Here is a 16,211-nt window from a genome sequence, read left to right as displayed (position 1 = left end):
ATATATATATATATATATATATATATATATATATATTTTTTTTTTTTTTTTTTTACTGAATTCATTTCTAAGCATGAAACAAGTTAATGTATACCAAACAATCATACCTACTAAAAAGGCAACCTTTCAAGTTTACAGCATAATTAATGTAATTGTAACCATTGTTACAATGGATAGTTAAGGCAGAAATGGCAGACTGGTCAAAAATTTGGCACAGCTTAAAAACATCAAATGGATGAACATTTTTGTGTGCCAAGACAATTTAAATCACAATTTACACAATCATGTTTCAAAATAGTTGATCCTCTGTGTTACAATGGGAGAATGAAATCTGGTGCCAAATTACCACAGTACCGCAGAGGTTTATGATCCTTTTGTATTTCTGATTTTTGCCTCCATTATGGCCCATTGCTCCTTTGTGACCTAGAAAATAAAAACATATAATAAATAAAGTAATAACACCCCCCCATTGTAAATTTCTGATTAACTGACTTTGAAGAAAAAAATAAATAAATCACCGCTTTCATGCCATTAAACTCGCCAGCTAGCGAGACATATTCACCGCCATCCATTCGAATGATCTGTGAGGACAGAGGAGATACAGAAGATGGAAATTTGTCTTTCACTGTGAAAAACATATTAGCTGCCCTGTCAGGGCTGCTTAACTTTATAAGTATAGGGTCATTACAGTAATGCGCCGGACCATATAATTCCATATTGATCTCTGGAGCAGTTTTTTTTCCTCTAACTCGTCACAAAATTCCCTCTGATACTCAGAGAGGGAAAGAGAGGTGGAGTGAGTGCCCTTGGCTCCATTTCTATTTGGCTGTAAATGGAGAGGCCCTGTGGGGATGATGCTAGGTGAGCTCTCGCCCAGAGAGATGAAGCACTTTTCACGCAAGGTCAACGAACTCACCGCGCCTGAAACCCAGCTGGCATAATCGCTGCAGAGGTAGGCAGCAAGGTTGGCGATCTCTCCAGGAGTTCCCAGACGACCCACGGCTACATTCTCTAACAACACCTGCTCAAATGTACCGATGGGATCCAGTCTGCTAAAGGCGCCCTTAAGAAAAATACCGGAGTTACTGTAAAGCACCGTTTTTCAAGCGGATTACATAAAAAAATAATCAAAACTGGTTTGAGCCACAAAGTTAAACTCGAAAACATCACACAGAAAATCTGACAAGAACTATGATTCATTTACATACTGGACATCACTACTTCTCCATAAATACACTTAGGATTGGATGATGAGGTTTTCAGAGCAAGACAACTCAAAAACACGCACACTACCTTGGTTTTGATGGGTCCTGGTTGAATAACGTTGAATCTCATGCCATATCTTCCCCATTCTGCTGCCAGAGACCTATTATAGGTAGACTGAATTGGTCAGATCTGTTATACATGATCACATTATAAATTGGTCACATTTTTTGGTGAGATTTGCTTTGTATAACTACTGTAGGGTCACTGAATATGAAACACTATGAAACATCTCAGCAGTTATTAATGAGCTACTGATCTGAAACTTCAGTTAAATAATGTGCTGTTCACCTCTCCCTATTGTATTTTCTGCATATATAACACTCCTTAAGGGAAGAGGATCAAGATCCTCATCTTACAATTAAAATGTAAATTAAACATAGCACACGGCACCTTCATTATGATAATATATGCAGCCCTCCAAGAGTATATTAGAAAGGCATTTGACCGGAGGACCTGATCCTCAGAGGAGGAGATCACAGCCTGCCAGGTGAACTGGGCCTTAAACTGTGTCTGTAGTGTAACAGAATACATACGTGCAAAGCTTGTCCACTCCAGCTTTAGCAGCAGCACTTGGCACAACAAATCCTGAGCCACTCTCAGCATAGATTGTGGTGATGGCCAGAAAAGCAGCACCTTTATAAATTCAAAAAGATTAGTTTCTGGTGCTTTAAATGAGATTAAACTAAACTAAACTAAACGTGTGTGACATGATAAAACTGTATAATCATTGTCATGGCATCAAGAAAAAAAAGAATAAATCAAATCTTTGTTTTTAAATTACCAGTGAAATGTAAACAAATACACGCGTCAAGGTCAAACTTGTTATAAATAGTATAATATCTTTAGACTACGAATTAAAGAAGTAATTGAACAGTCTGTAATCATAATGATCAAGGAAGCAGAAAGAGGTCAAAATAATCAGGTGAGAGGTTTGAATGTCTGAATTTGAGCAGCTAATTGTCTCCCTGTCTCTCTCATACTCTCACAAACACACACACACACAAACACACACAAACACACTAATATGACTGAGGCAATGAACCAGAATCATCTTATCTTGCTTTTTGTCATTGTACACACACACACTTGGCTCTTATCATTGCAAAGGAAATGTACATAAAGACTAATGATGTCTTAATTTACAGTAGAGTAATTATGCTGCCTTACTGGTTACAGCCAGAAGCTGTTGTTATCTTAACAGGAAACAAAGAGAGCAGAAAACAGCATGAATGCACATAAATTAGCCTATTATATAAAAAAAAACTGTCTTGATTACCAAAACAAAATCCCACATTTTGACAACTTTTTTGCCATGGGATGTGCAAAAAGCCACAGGCAACCTCATTACAGCAGAAGCATCAAGACAGCGGGTAGAAGAAAAACATGCATCATTTGTACAATACACCACGTATGCATTCTACAGCTGCATATATTTGATCAAAATTACAGTAAAAACAATACTATTGTGAAATATTATTACAATTTAAGACAACTATTTCCCATTTTAATGCATTCTTTTAAAATGCAATTTATTCTTGTGATGGGAAGGCTGAATATTTAGCACCCACTACTTTTCAGCATGCAGAATTGCTGTTCTTTTTAGGCAAATCGGGATACATTATTTCAAGATGATTTGATTAATGAAAAGCTAAAATTTTCAAATGTCTTTCATCCATTTAATGCATCCTTACTGAATAAAAGGGGGAAAAAAAGAATAAATATAATTGAATAATATAGACACACACATCTATGTACACATACATATATTCTCTAGAATATGGACACTTTATATTTATAGCCATTTTCAGTATCTCTGACGAGTCACATTAAAAATTATTTTACTTGTCCTTTTAGCAATGGGAATACAGTTCTAGGTGGATGGACTTCTGGGGTTACATTTAATATTTAAAATAAAATTTTTGAGTAAAATTAAGTATTTTGGGGCTATACTTTTGCAGTGATAAACAATTATGTGAAAGTAATGTCATGTCCCTTAGAATTCAGATACAAGGGCATGTATTTTATTTTTTTATTTTTTTCAGCACAAAATACTTTTCAAAGATTTGATTTATAGAAGTTTCTATTAAATTAAAAACATTCTGTTATCCCATTAAAAGTGTCACTTATACAATACTGTATATTATCAGTAATTTGGGTACTCTTTAAAACCTTTTCTTGGAAGCACTGCCCTCTAGTGGCCATGTACTCAATCAACTATTTCTATTAATCTAATCAAATGTCTTTCACATATTTATGCATTTTGCAGAAGTTTTTATCCAAAGAGCCTTACACTGCATTCCAGGTACAGATATATATATTTTTTTTAAATCAGTGCATTACCTGCGAATCAAACCTTAGCATTATTAGTGCTAAGCTCTACTGTTTGTAACTTGTACTTAAACATTAAATTGCCCTACAACTACTTTCGCACCATGTCTTTAAAAATAATAATCACCTTTCTCAGCTTTGATGAGGCGTTTCCCGATTTCTAGAGTGACATATGCAGTGCCGTTCAGCACTATGTCAGTGATGGTTCTCCAGGCATTGGGAGAGAGATTCTCTGAAGGAGAGATGAAGTTTCCAGCAGCATTGTTTATCACCACCTGTGGGATGACAGAGCATATTAGAAACAGTTTTGTTTATTTGGCTAAATCTATTGCACCACTGCTGTTAAGATGGAGACCTAGGCGTACATCAGGCAAGCCGACATCATTTACAAGTCGATCGACAGCAGCCTCCACTGATGCAGGGTCTCTAACATTACACTGGACGGCATGAACCTGAAACGTGAACACATTTATCAAACTCTAAGAGGATGTAAAAGTCCTTCACCATAATCTAAAACCTACATGAACTGCTCCAAGAATATGACAATGTTTGCATGGCCTTTCTAAAACACAGGTACCTTGTTTCCTGTCTGCTGTGAGATTTCATCTGCTGTCTTCTTCAAAACATCAAGATTTCTGAAAGTAATATGGCGATATAAGACAAATTTATTTACATTTTCAATTACAGTTGTAACAATTTATTTCCTATTTGGATGCATTTTAAAATGGAATTTTAGCTGAATTCCAGTCTTCAATGTCACACGATCCTTCGGAAAACATTCTTACGTGCTGATTTGGTGCTCAAGAAACATTTCTAACATCAATAATGGGAACAATTGTGCTGCTTAATATTTTAACAAGAAGAATAACTAACCTGCTGGCTATCATGCACTCTGCTCCAAGTGAAGACAGAGTGGTGGTCATGGCTTTTCCAAGTCCTGTTCCTCCTCCGGTGATGAAGGCCACTTTGTTTTTGTAAGTTCCTGGGAGAAGCATAGCACCTTCAGAAGGTGGGAAGAATCTAGCGTGGGGAGGATCGGTCTGGTATAAAGTGTTTGTCCCATTTCCAAAAAGCTGTTAAATGACGCAGAGAGAGAGAGAGAGATAGTCACTGTATATTAATACATTCATTCAGCTAGGAATAAATAATACTCTAAGTATTATAAATAGAAACTGGGTGAAAGGTCATAATGACAACGCTCATGAAAGAAAATTATACATTCCAATACATGCAATAGGTCTCAAATGAAAAAAATTATGTTTGACAGAAACGATTTTCCTATACAGTACACATTATTACATTTAAAAGAGATAACCGTACTCAAATATAACATACTTTGCAAGCTATTTAAAATTCTCTAAAATGCACACTTGAAAGCACAATTTTATACATGGTTTATTTAACTAAAATACTAAGTAAATACATGACTTTACACTTGCAGCGTTTTATGAGATTTCGAAACTGTAAATGCATGCACAAAATCTTAAGTGCACAAGGACAAAATAAAACTCTTACTCGTGCTGTCATGAAGCAGCTGTTTGGAGAAACTCTATTTAACACAGTCAATCCTCTGAGCAGCGCCATTGCCTCGAAATAAATATTTTTTACAGTGAGAAAGCGCGTTTTAAAATTTCACAACATGCAAATAAACTTGCAAAGTCGTACTCGGTTACGCCTCTGACGCATTAAAACGACTCTACAACTGAAGTCTGCAGACAATCCTGTATTATGTCTTCCGGTTTCCGGTTTGCCCGTTGATCTGGGATCAGACACGTGAGACATTTCGTCCAATAGCGTGTCGCTATTGAGCTGAGGAGCAGATCTCGGATCAACCAATAGAGACGCACGCCTCTAGTTCACTCCTGAGACATAATAACAAACGAAGCGGTTCTTTTATGTAAATGTCTGTATTTTATATCGTTCGTGCGATTTGACATGTTTGTTAGTAACGTTCGTTTTAACCTGGGCAAAATGTAGAATGTCATTTTGAGTAAGGTGGGAAGAAATAACTATTGCTAAACAGTCGGTTAGTTGACAGCGCGCTGGGCTCAAAGAATCAGGTAAACAACCGTTTATTTTTGTATCAGTGCTGTAAACAAACAATATAACGTTACACGCACATGCGCGTGATATAATACTTTATAACTGGCAACCTGTATCGAGAGAAAATTGCAATAATGTAAATATTTGGAGTTTAGTGTTTTATAGCAAGTGTTGCTAGCAGATATGATGCAGCATTTTATGTCTCATGACACTGTATGAGGTAAAGAAGACTATATATAGAATTTGAAGATTATTCTAAATGTATTGCATAACTTTGCATGCATGTACTCAAATTGCAGGTTATTAGTAATGATTTTAAGAGAAAGCTGAATGTTGTGGTAATCTGCATAACCATCTTCTAACTTTCTATAATAGGTGTACATTTATCTTTGAGGACAGCCATGGGGAACCAGCTGGCTGGAATTGCTCCATCACAGATTCTTTCTGTAGACAGTTACTTCTCTGACATCCACGATTACGAATATGACAAAAGTCTTGGCAGTACACGGTTTTTCAAAGTGGCCCGTGCGAAACATAGAGAAGGACTGGTTGTGGTCAAGGTCTTTGCGATCCAAGACCCCTCTCTGCCCCTGACGAGCTACAAACAAGAGCTGGAGGAGCTGAAAATCAGACTACACTCCTGTCAGAACTGTCTGCCTTTTCAGAAAGCCACACTTACTGAGAAAGCAGCCATACTATTCCGGCAGTATGTTCGGGATAATTTGTACGACCGTATCAGCACACGACCATTCCTCAACAATGTGGAGAAGAAGTGGATCGCCTTCCAGCTCCTCAATGCTGTAGACCAGGCCCATAAATCTGGTGTGCGTCATGGTGACATTAAAACAGAGAACGTTATGGTGACGAGCTGGAACTGGGTGCTTCTCACAGACTTTGCTAGTTTTAAACCTACATACTTGCCTGAAGACAACCCTGCAGATTTCAACTATTTCTTTGACACGTCCAGGAGGAGAACGTGCTATATTGCACCGGAGAGATTTGTAGATGGCAGTATGTTTGCCACAGAAAGTGACCAGACAACTCCACTCGTGGACCTCTCCAGCAATAGCCAGAGGACCAAGGGAGAACTCAAACAGCCCATGGACATCTTCTCAGCTGGTATCCATCAGTTTGCTTTTAGTTTGCTTAACTTAAATTACAATATGACACTCTTCAACCGTTTTTCTCTTTATTTTCTTTTGATAGGTTGTGTGATTGCGGAGTTGTTTACAGAGGGTGTCCCGCTCTTTGACCTCTCACAATTGCTGGCTTACCGTAAAGGACATTTCCAAACCGAACAAGTGCTGATGAAAATTGAAGATTGCAGTATTAGAGAACTGGTATCATTTCTAATCATATGAAATTTTAGATACTTTGTATTATTTACCTACTAATTTTTATTACTACCTACCATTCAATTTTGGGGTTGTTAAGTTGGTTTTTGATGATTTTGAAAATGGTTTGAAGTCTTTTATGCTCACTCCGACTGCTTTTCTTTGATCAGACACGCAGGAAAAGCAGTATTATATTATTTTACTATTTTAAAATATTAAAATGTATCACTGTGATGGCACAGATCAGTTTTTAACAGCCTTTACTTTGATCTTCTGTGTCACATGGTCTTTCAGAAATTATTCCAATATGTAGATTTGCTGCCCAAGAAGAATTAATATTAGTATTAGTATTAGTTTCTTTCAAAAAATCTCATTGACCCAAATATTTTGAATGGTAGTGTGATTTATTTAATAAGTTGTATAATAATTCATACATTTAATAAATAATATGATACTAGTTAGTACTCTAAATGCTAGCTAGTACACTGTATAATTTCATCCACTTTATGCAGGTGGCACAAATGGTGCAGCGAGAACCGGAGAAGCGTCTGACAGCTGAAGAATATCTGAAGCAGCAGCGAGGCAAAGCTTTTCCAGAAATCTTTTATACCTTCCTTCAGCCCTACATGGCTCAGTTTGCCAAGGAGACTTTTCAGTCTGCTGACGAAAGGGTGTTAGTCATTCGTAAGAACCTGGAGAACATCCTCAATAACTTGTGCAGTGGCGGTCAAACAGGGAAGACTGAAAAACAGGAGAAGGCATCTCAGGAGATTAGTTTATCCAAGGAACAAGGGCTTGTGGTGCTGGTTTCAGTGATCACATCTTGTCTGCAGACACTACGTTTCTGCGACTCCAAGCTGGCAGCGCTGGAGCTGATTCTTCATCTGGCAGGTCGGCTGAATGTGGAGATACTTCTGGACAGGATTACACCTTACTTACTGCACTTCTGCAATGACTCTATGCCACGCGTCAGGGCTGAAGCCGTCTGCACGCTGACTAAAGTGCTGGCATTGGTAAAGGAGGTTCCTCGCAATGATGTGAATATTTACCCAGAATACATTCTACCTGGGATCGCCCACTTGGCCCAAGATGAAGCCACAATTGTCAGACTTGCTTATGCAGGTATTTTAGTGCTAAAACAAATGCAGGAGTGAATGGTTTCTAAATTGTCTTGCCTAAATTGCTCTTTTTAAAAGTATAAAAACTATTCATTCACAATCCAGTCAGTCTCTGATTTGAAAGAAAACAATAATTTGAGAAAATAATTAATTGCTTGCCATTTCTTATTCATTTAATTGTACAAAAGAGATCACAGTGACATTTTAAATATGAAATATTTCTATATTTCTGTGTTAATAAACTATAGATCAGTTGTTTTAAATTGCAATACGTTTTCACAATATTGCTATTTTTGCATTATTTTCATTAAAAAAAGAAAATAAAAATCTTACTGACCCCAAATATTATATTGTATTGTGTTATATTATAGAGAACATAGCACACTTGGCGGAGACAGCGCTTCGCTTCCTGGAGCTGGTGCAGGAGAATAATTTGAGCTCTGAACAAGACCTCAATGGAGAGGACACAGAAGAAACTCTTCACCCCAATGAGAACTATGATTCAGGTAAATGTTTGCTTTAAATAAAATCTCACTTTTATGGTAGCCATAAAAACAGATAATAAGATATTGCCTGTATAAATCCTATTGTAAGATCCACCTTTTTGCACTACAGTTATAGATAGCTTGCATGTAAATATTCTAATGCCGTCATTAAAATGCTATGGATATGATTCATCTCTTCTCCAAAGAGCTGCAGGCCTTGCATGAAATGGTTCAGCAGAAGGTGGTGACTTTACTGAGCGACCCTGAGAACATTGTCAAACAGACGCTGATGGAGAACGGCATCACTCGCCTCTGCGTGTTCTTTGGGAGGCAGAAAGCCAATGATGTCCTTTTGTCTCACATGATCACCTTCCTTAATGACAAGAACGACTGGCATCTCCGTGGAGCTTTCTTTGACAGCATAGTTGGTAGGTTACCACCACAATAACTTCATATAATATCAGATAGTAACTTGCAACGTAACCAAATCTCTTCCGCCCTGCAGGTGTAGCAGCATATGTGGGCTGGCAGAGTTCCTCCATCCTGAAGCCTCTTCTGCAGCAAGGCCTGAGTGACGCTGAGGAGTTTGTCATTTATAAAGCTCTCAATGCTCTCACTTGCATGTGTCAGCTGGGGCTACTGCAGAAACCTCACATATACGAGTTTGTCAGTGATATTGGTGAGAGAAATTCTGCTCTCTTGTACGCTGTTGCTTAACGTGCTTCATAATTATTGTGTATATTTGTTGCTGTTCCTCAGCTCCTTTCTTGTGTCACCCCAATCTGTGGATCCGCTATGGAGCTGTGGGTTTCATCACTGTTGTCGCTCAGCACCTCAACATTGCTGACGTCTACTGCAAACTCATGCCCCATCTAAACCCTTTCATCACACAGCCTATTATACAGGTCATTAGTCACAACTACTCTGAATAAAAATCTCCTTTTCGTGATTCACAGAAGAAAAAGACATTTAAATTTTCAACTCTTTTTGTGCCTTTGGACAGATTGATAAGGAGATTGTGTTACTCAGTGTGCTGAAAGAGCCTGTAAGTCGCTCTATCTTTGACTATGCGCTGCGTTCCAAAGATATCGGAAGCCTCTTCAGACACCTTTTACTTCGCCAAAAAAAGCGCAACGGTTCCATCCCAGAATGCCCTGTTCCCGAGGATCCCGCAATTGCCCAGCTACTTAAGAAACTTCTTTCACAGGTCAGAATTTTTTTTTTATGTTTTCATTTTTGTTGATTTTATGTTAAGATTTAGTTAATTTGTTTGAGTCCATAAATATATAATGCTTCCAGTTTCAGATTTCTCAGAAAAATGTACATTATGTTATCATGTTTTTGTGTGTTATTGCGTTAACTAGCTATTTTAAAGTTATTTTTTTGTAAATTAACTCATATGATGTGCCCAGTCTTTTAGCCAGTGGTCAATGGATGGACTTTCTTTGTCCGTTCAATAGAATACTATCAAATGAGGAATGAATGATTAATGAAAGTGTCACACTTACATAAATTAAGCTAAGTTGTATCATGTTATTTCTATCAGGGGATGACAGAGGCTGAGGAGGACAAGCTCTTAGCTCTGAAAGATTTCATGCTCAAGTCCAACAAGGCCAAAGCCAACATCATCGACCAGAGCCACCTGAGTGATGGAGCCCACAGCGGAGTCATTGACCTTGGTACACTGGGCATCACTGGTCGACAAGTGGACCTCATCAAGCCCAAGCAGGAATCTGAAGACAAGAGAGGTGGGTGACACACTGTCTGCTTTATTATTTGCTGTTATTCGAGGATCTGTCATTGGGTTGCCATGTTAAAAATAATGCATTTTAATTTTCATTTGTTTGCAGACTTCATCCCCTCTGCCTCTGGTATATTGTTTAGATCTCAAGCTGCAGAGCTCTGTTTTAAGTTGTAATCACTCACTTTGACTAACTCAGAGGCTTTGTGCATCTAAATATGAGAATTCACAATAACAGGCAGATGTGATGTGGATAGATGCACTTTGTTTTGCACGACAGCTCGTGTTGGGTACTATGTTGGCAATGCTTTTTTGTTGAATTCAGTTGGCTACGAACAAATGGTAGTATACTTTCAGAGTGTTCAATATGGCTGCTGGTGACTGAATTAATTCAGTCATAAAGGATATAGATTTTACAGTGTACCATAGCATTCAAAAGTTTTTTCTTATTCAGCAAGAATGCATGAAATGATCACAAATGACAGATTTAATTTTACTAAAATATTTCCATTTCAAATAAATGCCGCTCTTTTAAACCTTTTATTTAAGAATCCTGAAATAAGCATATCTAAATGGTTTTTAAAGGAGCATATCACGGACTGGCATCTAAACATTTAGGCCCATTTTCTTAGACGGGGTTTAGCCTGAGCCAAGATTAGGCCGTACTTCAATTAAGATATTTAATTAATTTTCATAAAGCGTTGCTATATTAATACTTTTTAAATGGGCTTATACAATATTAGTCCTCACAATAAAAAAATTAATCTGGGCTGCAGTTATAGATGACATTTCAGGTGGTTGCAGATATATTTGTTAAGAGTTAATGATGTCACAGTTTTATAGTCCTCATTTTTAGTGTATTTGGCAATTAAAGTTTTATTCTCTTTGCCTCACTTCTATGAAAATATTTACTTTTTGAACTAATATTAATTTACCCACTGTGCAGACTAAAACAGCTGCCTGATTTCTTTTACACGTGTCAGTCCGCATGTTAACACGTTAACTGAAACCAGAAATGCATCTGATATCAGAACCATTTTTAAAACCAGTAAATTTATCTCTTTTATCACAGCTCGCAAACATACGAAACAGGACTCCAACTTGAACGAGGAGTGGAAGAGCATGTTTGGTTCTCTGGACCCTCCCAGCTCGGCGCAGACACCTTCGACGGTACCTAATGTTCTAGTTCCGAGCGGTGGTGGGGAGCCCAACGGAACTCTGGCCGAAGAGCGCCTGCGATCTGAGAGTTCCTCACAGACTCTTAACCTCCCTCATGTTCCATCCTCAGCCCAGGTCGACCGCTGAGCCGACAGTGTGCTATCGTCCCTCCCCTGCTCTCTCTCTGCCCTCCCCTTTTAGCCTCTTCCATCAGCCCTGTTTTCATCAGCACTTATTTCGTGTGCATTTGTCCATGTTGCAGCTTTGTAGTCCATAAAGTCTTTGAATCATATCAACCATCTGATATTTCCAGTCATGTTTGCACAAACATGCAGGAATGTTTGTGATTTAAATATATTAGCCTGATGATAAAAGACTAAACTCTTAATCTTACACTGCTCCCCGTTGCTCTTCAGATTCCTGAAAGTGGAGCTGTGCAGTCCAGGAAAACCACAGCGTTCCCTACTATTCAAGTGGTGCAGTCTGTAAGCGGGGCGTCCACGTACCAGCGTCGCATCACCACATGCAAGGCAGAGCTACAGCAGCTGGTGCAGCAGAAAAGAGAGCAGTGCAATGCAGAACGCATGGCCAAACAGATGATGGAGAGTGCAGAGTGGGAGAGCAAGCCTCCACTGCCAGGTACAACAGTCACATGTCACCTCAACCTCATTAATACAAGTACATTGTTTGTTTTATTTATATTTAACCTTTATTTAACCAGAAAAGACTCTCTGAGATTAAAAATCTCCAGCAGTGTCCTGGCCAAAATGGGCAGCAATACAATTAGTTTCAACACAGATTTACACAACACAAACTAAAAAAACTAAAGACACTTGAAACAATTACACTGAATCATGTTCCCCTTGCCAAATGTTTTAAACTGTTTTAAAATAAAATGTAATATCAGACAATTCCAATCAGATGGGGCTGCATACATAAAAGTCTTCTTACCTAGTTCAGATCGAACAAAAGGAACAGAGAGAGTATAACAATTCAGAGGCCAACAATTGTGTGGCTGTCTAGCCTTTTGTACAGAAATCACTATTTGTTGACATCTTTTTTCCTTTTTTTATATTTAAAATACAAAGACATTTTAATTGGGAAATAAAAGCTTTAAATGGTTGAAAAAATTGCTTGTTTGCCTCACATGGGTTATTTCCACTGTTAACTGCAGCTGTTAACCATTGCAGGGTGGCATCCAAAAGGTCTTCTAGTGGCCCATCTCCACGAGCACAAATCTGCTGTGAACCGAATCAGAGTCTCCGACGAGCACTCCATCTTTGCTACATGCTCCAATGATGGCACTGTAAAGATCTGGGACAGCCAGAAAATGGAGGGCAAGACAACAACCACAAGGTGGATAATATCTATACAATGTCTAGGTTGTTGTTGTTTTACTGTTATGTGAACTAAAATGATTAAAAAATGTGATCGTTTCAGGTCTGTGCTGACATATTCTCGGATTGGAGGCCATGTCAAAACACTGACCTTTTGTCAGGGGTCACATTACCTTGCAGTTGCATCAGATAATGGTTCAATCCAGCTTCTTGCAGTTGAGGCAAACAAGCCGCCCAAATCACCCAAAGTCCAGCCCTGTCAGACCAGGTGTGTACAGTTCACATAATTCCACTTGTAGCTCCAATTTGTGTGTTGATATACCATGGTACAAATGAATGAATCAAAACCATTACACTGATGTCAGTCAGATCAGTGAACCACTGAGTCTCTTCCAGGTTCCTGGATCCAAAGGATGAGGGCTGTGCGGTGGACGTACATCACTTTAACTCAGGGGCACAGACAGTTCTGGCCTACGCGACTGTGAACGGTTTTTTGGTGGGTTGGGATCTCCGCAGCAATAGCAATGCCTGGACCCTCCGCCACGACCTGCGCCTAGGCCTCATCACTTCCTTTGCTGTGGACATGCACCAGTGTTGGCTGTGTGTGGGTAAGAAAGCTGAATAATTGAATAGCGAAGCTAACGTGTGCCGATTAAAAACCCAAATTACAAAAGAATATTTTCAGGGAATTCCTTATATCACTATATTGATTTAGGGTTTGCTGTGTCAAGCTTGGACTTATTTAGTGTCCTACTTACACAGGCACAAGTAATGGCACAATGGCTTGCTGGGATATGCGTTTTCAGTTGCCAATTTCCAGCCACTCCCACCCAGCCCGAGCGAGAATCAGACGCCTGCTGATGCATCCACTCTACCAATCCTCTGTCATTGCAGGTAAAACATCTTTTATGATCACCAGTGCTACATAAATACTGTCTAATATTTGTAAAATTATTAGTAATAATATTATTTATATATATATAATATATATATATATATATATATATATATATATATATATATATATATATAATATGATTAAAATTATAAATATAAACTATACAGCATTTAGTATATTTTTCCTCATTTTACTTTAACTTTTTTTTTTTTTTTTTTTTTACTGTCACTTTTGAGGAACCTTTCAGAATAAAATTACTGATTTCTTAAAAGTGTATAAATATGTAAAATAAAGTATGTTAATGTTTTTTTCATTCTCTTCAGCTGTCCAAGGTAACAACGAGGTGTCCATGTGGGATATGGAGACTGGAGACAGGAAGTTCACCCTGTGGGCTAGCTCTGCACCTCCGCTTTCAGAAATGCAGGTAAGTTGTCACTTCTGCATCACAATACACATTTATGATAACAGATACATTCAGACTTGCTGGCTTATCATTACGCTGTAATCTTTTGTCCTCCACAGCCCTCTCCTCACAGTGTTCATGGGATATACTGCAGCCCTGCTGATGGCAACCCTCTCCTACTTACAGCTGGATCTGACATGAGAATCAGGTGAGACTAATCAGCAAAACATTCACTCTTGAGGGGTGATGATTTATCAGCTTAGAAGGCATTAATGCTCGTTTGAAACCAATGTTTGCAGAACAACCTGTTTACAAAGACCACATCCACAATAATGTACATTTTTGAAAGCTGCATTTTTCTACCTGGTCTCATGCCATAAACGTACCTTGGTGCACTTTTTAGTGAGACATGAAATACGTACCAACAAGTACATATCACTGCAGTTTCCTGGAAGTACAGTTCAGACACCTTTTATTCCTTTTCACACAAATTTACAGAGTTGTGATAAATAAAGCCTAATTTACTTACTAAATTTACTAAAAATATCATGTTATGCTATGACTTCAAAACAATATTAATATGCTATATATTTGTAACTTGCTGCTTTCAAACATTAGCATCGCACATATCCAGCTTCATATCAATAGGTTTTCACAGACAGGTTTTTCACAGGTAGGTTTTTTTCGGTAGCTCACAGAGTACAGAGACGTACTTAAGAGCTCCGGTTCTACTACAGTTCGACAGAATGGTTCAAAAGGAAGTTGAAATGCCATTGTTGCCTGGTTTTTATACCAGTTTTGCTTTTGTTAACACTATCAGGTAGGTTTAGGGTTAGATTTGGTGTAGGGCATGTTTCCAAAATGGTAGAGCATTAACATTTAGCAACAGTCCACGCATATTTTAATTCGGAACCGGCGCTATACATACTTTATATTACATAATACAAATGTGCCAGAGTTGAACCTGGCACATTGAAAATTGAACCTGTGTTTTAGCACCACTCAGTGGACATTTTTCTTTGAAACTGAAAACAGTGTTGCACAAAAAGTGCAGGACCAAGTTGACAAAATCAGCTGCATTGAGATTTAGACACAATTGATATTTCCAAAAGCAAATATTATTAGTTGGGTGCAAGCAAACAATTTACAAAATTAGGAGAGCAGGTACAAATACATTGAGCATGTTATCAATTGGACTGTGTTCTGTATGATATGTGCAGGTTTTGGGATTTGGCCTACCCTGAGAGGTCCTACATCGTTGCAGGAGGTGCAAACGACTCGCTTCACTGCCCCTCTGTGTTCTATAACCGCAAGATCATAGAAGGAACAGAAGTAGTACAGGTCTGAAGCTCATTTTAATCTGATTTTCTGCACATTTATATTCGGCTGATCTTTACTTCCATCTCCCTTTGACCTCGTCAGGAAATCCACAGTAAACAGAAGAGCGGATCCACTGAGGACACACCCCGCCGTGGCCCAGAATCCCTTCCTGTGGGTCACCACGACATCATTACTGATATTGCGACTTTCCAGACCACCCAGGGCTTTATAGTCACCTCTTCTAGAGATGGCATTGTCAAAGTCTGGAAGTAAGAGAGAGCCTCTGCCAAGATGGGACACCGTTAAATGGACAACCAATCAAGTGCACTATAAATTTAAATATAATGCCAATTAATATAATTAAGTAATTTAGGATCAAATCCACTTAAAAAAAAATTAAATGTAACTATATAAAACTGCAAAAGCCAACAGTTTGTGTGTGAACAGTTTGCTTTGTATGTTTTAGTTTTTTTGTGCTTCATGTGAATATGATAACACTGCAGAAAACAGGACATGGCAATCTAAAACAGTGTTTCACACAGTAATTACACTTATAGTGTTATTTCTGCACAGCTAAACCCATGTAGATTTGAAGCTTGAGAGCAAGACATGGATTGAAAGTTCCATTATAATCACTGTGTAATAGTTATGGATATTGCTGAATAAATGTCATGACATTTATGTATTCGCTTTTTTTGGAAGAAAAAAAAACATTGAGCAGAGCACAGCGTATTTAGTATTGTTTCAAGTGATCATGAAACATCTAAAATTAAGGGCAAC

General features: G+C 38.2%; 2 protein-coding genes across 5 annotated transcripts; one reads left to right on the top strand and one right to left on the bottom strand.

Moving 5' to 3' along the window:
* Window positions 1-15: 15 nt before the first annotated feature.
* Window positions 16-5,300, bottom strand: decr1 (2,4-dienoyl CoA reductase 1, mitochondrial). The gene is made up of 10 exons (XM_043260120.1): window positions 5,110-5,300; window positions 4,468-4,667; window positions 4,172-4,229; window positions 3,960-4,046; window positions 3,722-3,869; window positions 1,800-1,899; window positions 1,294-1,366; window positions 917-1,063; window positions 519-581; window positions 16-423 (listed from the first exon to the last, which is right to left on the bottom strand). Exons 1-10 carry the CDS (start codon window positions 5,176-5,178, stop codon window positions 364-366), a joined length of 1,005 nt encoding a protein of 334 aa, XP_043116055.1. The 5' UTR covers window positions 5,179-5,300; the 3' UTR covers window positions 16-363.
* Window positions 5,301-5,413: 113 nt separating this feature from the next.
* Window positions 5,414-16,112, top strand: pik3r4 (phosphoinositide-3-kinase, regulatory subunit 4). 4 transcript variants are annotated; one of them, XM_043260118.1, is made up of 21 exons: window positions 5,414-5,654; window positions 6,013-6,756; window positions 6,844-6,977; window positions 7,484-8,093; window positions 8,461-8,595; window positions 8,781-9,002; window positions 9,080-9,253; window positions 9,334-9,479; window positions 9,578-9,781; window positions 10,121-10,322; window positions 10,425-10,445; window positions 11,388-11,485; window positions 11,890-12,112; window positions 12,664-12,829; window positions 12,914-13,078; window positions 13,207-13,418; window positions 13,573-13,704; window positions 14,032-14,132; window positions 14,231-14,319; window positions 15,332-15,452; window positions 15,534-16,112. In XM_043260118.1, the coding sequence occupies exons 2-21, from the start codon at window positions 6,039-6,041 to the stop codon at window positions 15,702-15,704; spliced, it is 4,044 nt and encodes a 1,347-aa protein (XP_043116053.1). In that variant the 5' UTR covers window positions 5,414-5,654; window positions 6,013-6,038; the 3' UTR covers window positions 15,705-16,112. The 4 variants fall into 4 exon arrangements, with proteins under 4 accessions (XP_043116053.1, XP_043116051.1, XP_043116054.1 ...); XM_043260116.1 differs by having other exon boundaries at window positions 11,388-11,608; XM_043260119.1 differs by lacking the exon at window positions 10,425-10,445.
* The last annotated feature ends 99 nt before the right edge of the window (window positions 16,113-16,211 follow it).

The sequence above is a fragment of the Puntigrus tetrazona genome, chromosome 16, assembly GCF_018831695.1.
Source record: "Puntigrus tetrazona isolate hp1 chromosome 16, ASM1883169v1, whole genome shotgun sequence".
Classification (NCBI taxonomy): domain Eukaryota; kingdom Metazoa; phylum Chordata; class Actinopteri; order Cypriniformes; family Cyprinidae; genus Puntigrus; species Puntigrus tetrazona.
This window is presented reverse-complemented; position numbering and strand designations above follow the sequence as displayed.